Here is an 11,291-nt window from a genome sequence, read left to right as displayed (position 1 = left end):
CTCAAAGGTGGAGGATTTGTTAGTGTTTGAGCTCATCAAGATCGGATTGAGCTGGTGGAAGAATCAAGTCAGGAAATAGCCGTTGGGAACCAAAACAGGAACTAGCCGTTGGAAACGGTTATAACCGTTTTTCGGCAAAGGAAGCTGTTCGGCAAAAGGAAGCTGTTCGGCAAAAGGAAGCTGTTCGGCAAAGGAAGCTGTTCGGCAAAGGAAGCTGTTCGGCGGTTTTCTTGATCGATACTTCTTAAGGGAGTTGCGATTCATTCCAGAACCAACAACAACAGAAATCAAAAGTGATAGAGAGAGAATTCAAGAGAGGAAGTGTTATCTTTCAGCTGTGCGTTTTTAGCTCTCGAAGCAAGAAGTTTTCGGGCGAGTTGAGGGTTTTCCATCTTGTAAATTCTTGAGAGTTTTGAGTGCTCTTATGTTTGTAATTTCTCGAGTGATCAATAAAGAAACACACCAGATTCTGCCCGTGGATGTAGGCTTACGCCGAACCACGTAATTCGCTTGTGTTCTTCCTTGCATGTTGTCATTTCATTAATTTGCATTTCGATCATCACAACCGTAGGTTCGTTCTTCACAATGTTGGCTTAGTAGTAGGTGATAAAAAGTGACATTCAACTAATATTTCGTTAATTATGGAATAATGTTTTGCTAAAAATGAAAAAAAAAACAATAGTAGTAGTATACTAGTGGAGTATATGCCAAAACTAAAATGATGGTGAAATAATAACCAATAAACTATAATTCCACTTATATACAGAAAAGTTGAGCCTGGATAATTATTTCCAAAAACAACTTCAGTCTGAAAAGAAAAAGACAATTCCACTAGATTTAGGTTATTTTAAGCCACATATAACCATTATTGCCTATTAGTAATATTTTCCCAATGTAATGACAAGTTTATTTCCAACAACAAACTTAAAACTTATGTTTTCTAGCCAAATAATTCCTTAATCTTGTAAAATGCAATCCAAATAAAAACTCAAAAAGACGATAATGTTTTTGCATCAAATTGAGGAGCTTACAATTAAAAAACCAAGACTTTTCCAATACTTTATTAGATTAAATCACGATACTAACTTGATCTAAGAACAAGCAAACATTAACAAATGATTCCACATTATAAATTTGTCTACTACCATCTTTATGTTGTGATGAAACTATAGACCAGCAAAAGATCTAGTCACGGAGAGGTCTGAGACGTCCAAAGACCTCTCGTCCTCCTCCCTCATGGCGCCAATCGCGAGAGCCACCTGTCTCATACTCGGTCGCGCCTCAGGGGGTTTAGCCACGCACTTGATGGCAATCCTAAGCAAACGCACCATCCTCTCCTCGTTGATGCATTCCTGCATCAAGTCCTTATCGAACACTTCCACCGTCCACTCCTCCCTGACCACGGCCACCACCCAGGTCGCCAGGTCCAAGCCCTCGGTGAGAACCATCCTCCCAGTGAGGAGCTCGAGCAGAACCACCCCAAACGCGTAACTGTCTACTTTGAAAATAGCCTTGTAGTCCTCCTGAGCCTCCTGAAGGGCGCCATTCGCAAGAATGCCGCCCTTCTGGTCCTGGCCCTGGTCCAGCATCAGCCCATATTCGCTGATGCTGGGCTCCATATTCTTGTTCAACAGAATGTTGGATGATTTAAGGTTTCCGTGAGGAATCCGATCGTACTGCAGCTCGTCGTGCATGTACGCTAACGCGTCAGCTATCGTAGCAGCAATAGACAGCCTGCTGGTCCAGTCCAGCGGCTGTCTGTTACTGCTGGTTCCTATCATTTTCAAACAAATCGTGATCATATTAAACAAAAACAGTTACTATAATTCCAATCAAGAAACTAAGAAGGGAGAAGCTTCCTACCATGAATGTGTTTGAAGAGATTTCCATTCTGCTGAAACTCATACACAATGAGCTTCTCCTGTCCAGAACTATAATAGGCAACAGCAGGCATAACATGGGTGTGTTTCACCTGATTAAGCCTCTTCATCCTCTGCCTAAACTCCCCACTTGAAATCTGCCAATCCTTAATCCTCTTCACTGCAAGAACCATCCCATGATCCTCACACACAACCTTGTAAACACTCCCATGGCTCCCTCTCCCCAGAAGCTCCGCGGGCGCCTTGAGCAGCTCGTCGAACCTCATCCCGTTCCCCTCCCCGCTCGCCACCATCATCAACGAGGCCGAGGCCGACATCTGACCGCTCTCCGCGCTCAAATACTCATTTTTCCCCTCCTTCACCTCCACCGCCGGCTTGATCACGCTTTCCACACCAGCACCTTCGCCTCGCTTCGACTTTTTCGCCTTCTTCCTGAGCCATATGAGGACGAGAAGCACCGCGACGAAGGCGATCGCCACGTATCCCATGTACATCAGGATCTGTTTATTCGTGAGACCTTCCTTTTTGACGTGTGGCGGAGGCGGAGGCGGAGGAGAAGGCGGAGGCGCGCTGGGAGCTGACTCAGCGGCGGCAACTGAAGAGCAATTATCAGTCAGCGGAGGGCCGCAGAGCTCTGGATTGTCTAAAAAGCTTCCCGGCGGCAGGCCACGCGCCCCGACCGGGATGAGACCGGAGAGGCGGTTGTGGGACACGTTGAAGACGCGGAAACGCGTGAAATCGAGGTCTGGTATCTCGCCGTGGAAGTTGTTTTGTTGGGCTAGGAACGCGGTGAGGGTGCTCATGCGTGAGAGATCAGGCAAGGGTGCGGAAATGTTGTTGGACGATATATCTAAGTGGGCGAGGGCGGAGCAGTTGGAGATGGCGGGAAAATTGAGCGAAGAGCGGAGGGAATTTCCGGCGACGTTGATGATGGAGAGGGAGCGGGAGAGGGAGAGGGAGAGGCAGAGGGTTCCGGGGTCGAAGACGCCGGAGAGGGCGAGGGCGGCGAGGTCGATTTTCTGCACGTGGAGGAGGTGTTTATCGCACGTGACGCCGCGCCATTTGGCGGTGCAGGGGTCGGAGGTGGAGTTCCAGCCGGAAATGGTGGTGTTGTTGTTGTTGTTGCCGGAGAGTTTGGAGAAGAAATCGAGGAGGGAATCTCTCACCAGATTCTCCTCTGATTTCGCTAGCTGCAATAGAAGAATAAGAAGAAGCGTAACTGCGATTGGGAAATGCTTCATGGTGTGTGAAAGTGATGAAGATGGAGAGAGAAGATGATATGAGTAGCATTGCGGAGATTGCCAAGAGACTTTGATGAAGTCTGGGGAAGAAGAGTCCATGCAGATCGTGTTGGAATTAATTAAGGTGCCGGCGAGAGATGCTTGGTTCAGTTAGTGTTGATTCTTGATTTCTCAAATGGGTACTACGATAACGACGTTTTCAGCCTCATTCATTTAGTGATCATCGTAGTTGAACAAATATAGCTGGTTCGGTTCGATTTGTCGTGTTTGAGTTTATTGGTTTGGGACCGAATTGTTGGTTAATTATTTGGTTTGATTCATTCTCAAATAGGATTTGTCATTCGTGGTGATTGGATTGATAGAGGTGATATATATAGTTTATTGGGGTTCAAGAATAGTCTATTTACGATTTCAATGGTGAAACTATACTCGGTCAGTTCAAGAATCGCCGCTTTACGTTTTCAACAGAGGTGATTTTGTTTATTTAACCGATCAAGGACAGTTACGCCAGATTAGTTTCAAGCCAAACCGAAGGGGTGCATGATGCATGCAATTAGTATTTGTTTTTTCAATTAATCATATTAATCAAGGACAATCATGTGACAAATGTAATTCCGGAAAAGGGCATCTTTCCACCTGCAAATGTCCAAATCTGTCACACTAATATACGCCGTAAATAAAACATAGATAGATACAGCCCAACATCAGACAGTAGTAGTAAGTCTGATTGTGCAAGCATTACATCCAAGTTGAGTAATAAAACTAGAAATTTGGAACTCAAATGGATATTCATACCACCCCACCTGCACACTATAGTAACCATTCATGATACAGTTAATTATAACAAAGCAATGGATCACTGGTTTTGCCACCTAAGGATCCGCATGCCCCGCCACTTCGTCCTCGCTTTCACTCCGCCCGTCACTGTAGGCCTCGTTGTCGCTCACTTCCTCATCACTATCACTCGTGCTATTATCGGCATGATTCTTCTTTGCATACCGGTCACAATACTCTGGATCAAGCGAGAAAAAAGATCGTGAGATACCAATAGCAACTCACCATTTACGGGCATTGGCCTTTTTCTAGTTTCTCTTTTCGAGACAGAATGAGAGGACGTAGTACCCTTGACTTTTTGGTCGTATTGCTCTTTGTCTTTCATCATCAGAGATGCGGCATCACCGTTGAGTGGGTCCGAAGGGTTAGGATAGAGAAGAAGCTGGGGAGGAAAACCTCGAACACATTCAACAGATCTGCATAAGGATATATACATTTTGTTAAGCCAATGCAATGTCGGTCTCGTGACATAATTCGATACCAACTATAGTCGTGAAACAGCAATGGAGCTGGGATTTTAAAGTGAGGGATCCCGAATTTGCAAATGTCGGGATCTATAATCAACTGATTTGAGCTTACCATACATTGGACTCCACGACTGGTTGATGACATCCAAGCATACCGAACCTGACCTATCATCCAAACATTTGCACAGATAAACATGATAACATACATGAAAAAGCTGCTAAAGGGTCATAAAATTAAATGATACTCCATGATAAATGGATTTCAGGTATACTCTCCAAGTGCCAAAGTTCGTGTATATAATAACAGAACTACTAAGTAACTTTCTGCGTATCCACATCCGAATTGTTCACATGCATCAAAAGGCAGTTCCGTGATTGAAAGTTAGCAGGAAGAGGCTTATATTCCTTTGAAACAGCTGCAACGAAAAACGCATGGGAACTTACAGCTCGTCAACATTGGGGTGGAAGATTTTGTTGACGAACCCAATCGAAGGTGATTTGTAAGGATAAGCATCGGGAAGTTCCACGCGAACTTTCCAAACTCCACCTTCGTATGGACCTACAATCGCAGGACCACCCTCCTCAAACTTGTGATCAATTTTATCGGAACTCCAAAATGATCCATCATCAGTCAATGATTTATGTACCAAAAGCATCTACGTGAACTAATGACTTTCCAGAAGGCCAAACAGAATAAAATTTATGCACTCAGAAGTATAAAGCAACAACCAATTGTGAATAAAAATTTAATCTAGTTGTGATATTGTCAATTAGGTTGTTCATAAGGATAGAAATGAGAAAATGAAAGTGACACATAATTAAACAGCATCACCAACATGATATTAAGAGAAGTCAAGTGTAGAAAATGAAGTCATATCAAACGGAAGCGATCGCATGCTAAAGTAGGGTGGCATTACTTTCTTTTGGGCCATGAAATTCCACATTGAACTCGTTGATGCCATCATTTATGGGCTCCACAGTGTAGTCACTCATCATTCTACAACAAAAACATTAGGTTAGGTAAAAGAATCCGGAGTTCCGTATTAAGAATGGAGATATCTCCGATGAATGCAACATGAAGAGGGAAATATTAACTATCGTTGGTCAATCAGAATGGCAAACATGAACTGGATAACTCTAGAGATAGTTGTTAGAGGTAGAGTAACTATCCAAAAACCACTTACAATTTCATGACATCCATATCACGCCTTTTGCTGGGAGAAGACATTTTGTGAAAAGCTATCCTTCGACTGCAAAACAAGGAAAAAGTGAAAACAGATCTAAAGTTATTTAGTGGAGTACAACTTAAAGAAAGAATTGTAAAGAGTGAAAAAAGAATGGAATCATCACAAGCATGCTAATAGCTAGAAGAATTTTCTAGAAACAAAACCCTGAATTGCAGGTTTGAGAAACAAGATATATATAGACAACTATTACTACATAAAAACTAAACTCCCAACTTATTTCGAAGACCATTTGGCAGGAGGTAAGGATGAGACTAGATAATGCTACTTAAATTCGTATTGTGAGAAGAAAGACCTCGAGACATCTGCAGTTTGGTGGAATCTCCACCTTGCATTTGCAATAACGAACACTGATTCACACCGTTTAAGTAATATGGATTCAATACTGAACTTATGACATTTCGAGAGATGATTCACACCCTTTTAAGTAATAAGGATTCAACACTAAACGAAGGATATCAATAGCGCCGAACGAAGCATATCAACAGCCTTTCTGGCATAGACTAGGGATTGATGGAGTACCAAAACTCCCAAAACACTCAAACACCTCAATCTCTAGCACTAGAACAACGACGTTTTATGAGTTTTAGATTGTAAGGTTTCCATTTCAACTATGTTCCTGGCTTTGTTTTCCAGAAACTCAATGGCACCTATACTCATTCACCTATTCAATGATTCCAATGCAGCAATTAAGTTCATACTAATACAATTCTCATAAGCTTTATCAAGTGCAACTAACAAATTCAATAAAGGGAACACTTTTTTCAATTTTTTTGCAGTTAAAGCTGATTAAGTTAATATCTGAATTCTCTAACTTGCCCAAATCTTCAATCACATAGCAAAAACAACAGCACGGAATTTATTTAACCAATCATCGGAAAAGAGGGAAAACTGCAAAATCACAAGAGCCAAAATCGCCATTGAATCCAAACAACATCAAAAGCATCCAATCACACTCCAATATCCAAAAATGAAGAATCCCGCAATCCTAAATCATCGCATTTCCAAGCATTAATTAGCAGAAATGAACACTCAAAACTAACCCAGGAGAAGAGAGAGAACAATAGGATCGAGGAGTAGATCAAGAACGCCAGTCAGATTAAATGTTAAGGCCTGCAATATGTTAGGTGTGTTGAAGAAGCTATGAATGTGATGATGAGATATGAAGGGCATATGTCGACATTGCACAACCACTATAAAAAATCGATGTTTCATAAGATTTAGGCATTCAGGTTCACGTGCTGAGTCGGTGAAGAGATAATATGGCTTTCCTTTAAATTGCAAAAAGCTTGACATTCGAAAAATGCATTCTTTTAATTCTGTGGTAAATTGATGGCTGCCGATTTTGGCTCTTCTCCACCAAATCTTGAACGCGCGATTCTATTTTTGCCTCATTGTTGCAGAAAGATTTCTTAAAAAATACTAGATAAACACAATACACTGAATTGGGTGTATGTGTTTGACAAAATATTTCTTATCAAAATTAATACACCACCTTTCAAATGAATCTGGACAACTTATCTACAAAGAATTACAAGAAAATTGATTATATTGTTAATTTAAAAGTGTAAGTAATTGTATATATATTGTTTGTATTTATAAATGGTGCTATTCAAAAATTGCCACTAAAAATGGTGGTAACGACTCCAAAGTCGAGGAGAAATTACACAGTGTTTTTATAATTGGTGAAGACAATAAATATTGAAAAACATATTATGTGTATTCTTATCGAAAATGTTAGATGAAAAAATACCACATAATTCCATATGTAAAAATTTTATAAGTATTATGAAAAAAGTCTCGATCAATCGGTAACCCAATCAATAAGAAACTGGCTAAAAACACTACTGAAATGCAAGGCCAATATACTTGCGTGTTGTCTGTTTGACGCAATGATAATTTATCAGTTATCACCCAAGTATAAAAAATCAACATAATAACAAGACTCAACAGCTACTAAATAACTATGTGAGTAATAAAATTAAGTTCATCCACGACGTTGTCACTAAATCATCCCTTAACCGTCTCTTAAATTATTATTCATGGTCACACTGTATTTTTTTACTTCATCTCTTAATTAAGGGACGGAACCTGTAACTCTCTATCTCTTAACCGTCCCTTAAATTACTATTCATTCAATTTCATTTTTTATTATTTTTTTCCAACAAATTCATAATAAAAAACACACTTCATTAAAAATAAAATAACATTACAACATAAAATTCGTAAAAAATAAAAAAAAAACATAATTAAAAATCCTAAAAAAATTAAAAATATATAATTTAATGTCATCCGCCAAATTTGCCCAAATGTGTTCCATTAGATCATCTTAGAGTTGGGCGTGGGCGGAAGAGTCACGTGTCATTGCCTGAATAGACAAACGTTCTTGTATAGACGGATGCATTCCACTTCGAGGCGGACTACTGGCGGTTGAGCTTCCGGAGGCTTCAGGGTCGAACCAATTTCCCGCCTCGGGTCCTTCGTCTTGGACAATCATGTTGTGCAAGATTATGCACGTTTACATGATGTCGACCATGCTCTCCATGAACCACGTACGAGCCGGGCTTTGATAATGTTGAAACGAGCTTGGAGAACCCCGAACTCCCGCTCCACATCCTTCCGAGCAGCCTCCTGCTTCTGAGCAAAAAGCGTCTGCTTTGCGTTCACAGGCCAAGTGCACGTCTTCACGAAGGTTGGCCACTTCGGGTAGTTGCCGTCGGCAAGATAGTACCCCATTTTATAGCGCCGGTTGTTAGTGGTGAAGTTGATGGCCAGCGCTTTACCATCCAAAACTTCGGCGAAGAAGTCGGATTGGTGGAGCACGTTTATGTCGTTGTTCGAGCCGGGGACCCCGAAGTACGCATGCCAGATCCATAGCCGGTAGTCGGCAACGGGTTCACAACCATGGTGATGCCGTTGGCAAGATATTTGCTGGTCCTGATGATGTGGCATGAGGATTTTTAGTGCTGATGATGTGGCAGGAGGAGTTTGTGGCTGGGCTATGACTGGGTGAAAGCTATTGTGGATGCTCTAAGAGCACGCAGAAAAATTGGAGCCGGGTCCACAACCATGCTCGTTGGCAACAGCACGATTGTGGATGCTCTTGCGCGGGTCGCTTTTGAAGGTCCCCAATGTAGGCCCCTCCAAGTTGAGAAAGCACTCCTGACTCCACACTCCACTACAGCACTACCCTATAAGTCTATAATATCAAGTGCAACATCGACTGAAACGGAAAATAAAATTGCCCCAAAAAAAAACATTGCGTGCGCCGGCAACACGCTCAGGCGAACAAAAAAAAAAAGATGGCGGCAGGCGCGGAGCAGCTACTGCTACCGCGAAGCGCTCCCTTCGGCGCCATGGTGTCGATGGAGTGCCTCAACGTCGGTCTCAACACGCTCTTCAAGTTCGCCGCGCCGGCATTGCAGCCGCCACGTCTTCCTCGTCTACGCCTACGCCGTCGCCGCCCTCTCCCCTCCCCCTCCCTCTTCTTCTCCGCCGCCGGTGCGTCGATCTGCCCCTCCTTTTAATGCTTTATTTATCTCGATCAATCTCCCCCGCCTTTTAATTAATTTATTTGTTAATTAATTGATTCTCTGTTTTGATTTGAGATCGCGATTGCTGCCGTCGCTGAATTCGTCGATACTGCTGAAGATGTTCCTGCTCGGAGCCGTGGGGTGAGTCGCCCTCCCTCGATTGTTGTTAATTTCAATTGATTGATTTTGCGTGTTATTTGTGGAAGGTATGCATCGCAGATAATGGGGTATACCGGCATCAATTACGGCTCTCCCACGCTGGCTTCCGCCATGAGCAACCTCGCTCCGGCCTTCACTTTCCTGCTCGCTGTCATTTTCAGGTCATTTTACTTTACTATCTAATTACTCCTTGCTACACTGTTTTTGTCCTTTTCTCGTCTAAATTGTTTATAGAAACAAAAATTTATTAAACTTCAGCCTAAATAAATATGAATTTGAATCCATGAAGCATATAATTCGGACCTCATGAATTGAAGAAGCGTGGTTTCGTGGTAACAATAATTGGACTTTGCTTTTATTTATTTTTATTGGCATCAACTATGTTGCGTGTTTTAAGCCATTCTCTTTTCTTTTTTTTTTGGTCTATGCCAATAAGCCATTTTTTATTAATAAGAATACGACTAGTTGAATATTAAAAAGTGAAGCTACGCACAAAATTAATATACACAAGGTTATTAATTAACACCCCCACCCCACCCCACCCGACCCAACCCCACACCAATAATAGTTACCACCCCACCTCCAATGGAGGAGAGGGGCACCCATATAGGACAAAAAAAATAAAATAATAAAAATAATTCTAAATTATATTAACCAAACCAACCTCCTCTTTCATTGTCAACCTGCTGGCCCAAGCAAAAAGTGGGTCATGTACACATGGCACAATCTATGTCAATATATGAAATACTTTTACTTTTATTTATTGATTTATTTTATTACTAGTTGTACAAATTTGGTTATTGTATAAATTTGTACTTATATTTTTATTGCAATAAGAAATATATTTATCCATATATAGATTTACATTTTTAATCTTGAACATTTTACACTAAATTAATTTTTTATTTTTTTATTACTTTTAGTTATGAATTTGTTTTATTCAATTATTATTATATTTATCCATATATCCTTCCAATACTCATTGTGAAATGTTCTTCCAAAAAAAGCCATTTGAATTAATTTATTTTAGTTATTATTAATTTAATTAATATTATTATTATTTTGTCTTTATATATCATTTCAAAACTCATGTGAATTATTCTTCCAAACATTCATGTAAGCCCCTCTTCTGAAATTTAATGTTTATCTTGTTTAAGCTAGCTTTTTTTAACTCTTCATTTGTATTTTGGTTTGTTTATTTCTATTATCGCTTTGTATTTTTTAATGTGTGTAATTTATATATATTGTGCTTTAATTATTTGAATATCTAATATTTTCTGTTTTTAAATTTGAATCATATATTTTTTATTATAATTTTTAGACATTATTTAATATATCTAAATTAACTATAAATTAAAATATTAATAAAAATATATGAAAAATAAAATATTTAATTGGGTTGGGTTGGGGGTCACTGATGGAAGTAAAAAAGTTGATGGAGGTTGAATTGGAGGAGAGTTGTGTATGTGGAGGATAGAGAAATGAATATTTTATTAAAAAGTTGATTGTGGTTGAGTTGGGTGAGTGTCACGGATGGAGATAGTCTTATTTCGAACGTACCCAATTAAAAAATAATCTAAAAAGGTGACTCAACTTATTTTAACACAAGTAGTACCCGCAAGTGTACGGGAGGCTAGTGTAGCAATCAGTAAGCAAGAGTATCGTATCCCACAGAGACAATTTTGTATCAGCTTAACTACCACGAACAAAGATCAACTACTATCTAGACAATCAAGTGCAGTTTTGTTTGTTCTAACAACTAATAAAAGCATATAATAAGCAAGTATCAATTAAGGACTAGAAAAGGCGGTGCGATAATGATATGAGAGATAATATGGAGAAAATGTAGAACTCAAGGATCCGATGCACAATTCCAAGCTCTTATCCAATTGATTCGCCTTACCTTTGGTGTCTCTAGAGTTACTAAGTCAAC

The 11,291-nt window shown here is 40.2% G+C and overlaps 1 protein-coding gene and 1 pseudogene across 1 annotated transcript; both read right to left on the bottom strand.

Annotated features, from left to right (window-relative positions):
* Positions 1 to 1,166: 1,166 nt before the first annotated feature.
* LOC121788547 (probable inactive receptor kinase At2g26730) lies at positions 1,167 to 3,499 on the bottom strand. Its single transcript, XM_042187197.1, has 2 exons — positions 1,864 to 3,499; positions 1,167 to 1,774 (listed from the first exon to the last, which is right to left on the bottom strand). The coding sequence occupies exons 1-2, from the start codon at positions 3,218 to 3,220 to the stop codon at positions 1,167 to 1,169; spliced, it is 1,965 nt and encodes a 654-aa protein (XP_042043131.1). The 5' UTR covers positions 3,221 to 3,499.
* Positions 3,500 to 3,840: 341 nt separating this feature from the next.
* On the bottom strand, positions 3,841 to 7,062 carry LOC121788548 (annotated as a pseudogene).
* Between the last annotated feature and the right edge of the window lie 4,229 nt (positions 7,063 to 11,291).

Source organism: Salvia splendens, unplaced genomic scaffold (assembly GCF_004379255.2).
Source record: "Salvia splendens isolate huo1 unplaced genomic scaffold, SspV2 ctg1072, whole genome shotgun sequence".
Lineage (NCBI taxonomy): Eukaryota > Viridiplantae > Streptophyta > Magnoliopsida > Lamiales > Lamiaceae > Salvia > Salvia splendens.
This window is presented reverse-complemented; position numbering and strand designations above follow the sequence as displayed.

Excerpts from the sequence above, each read along its gene's own strand:
- LOC121788547 (XM_042187197.1), bottom strand. The coding sequence starts at position 3,220 with ATGGACTCTTCTTCCCCAGACTTCATCAAAGTCTCTTGGCAATCTCCG. Across the intron at positions 1,775-1,863 it reads TCTCTTCAAACACATTCATG|GAACCAGCAGTAACAGACAG; the intron begins GTAGGAAGCTTC and ends TGAAAATGATAG.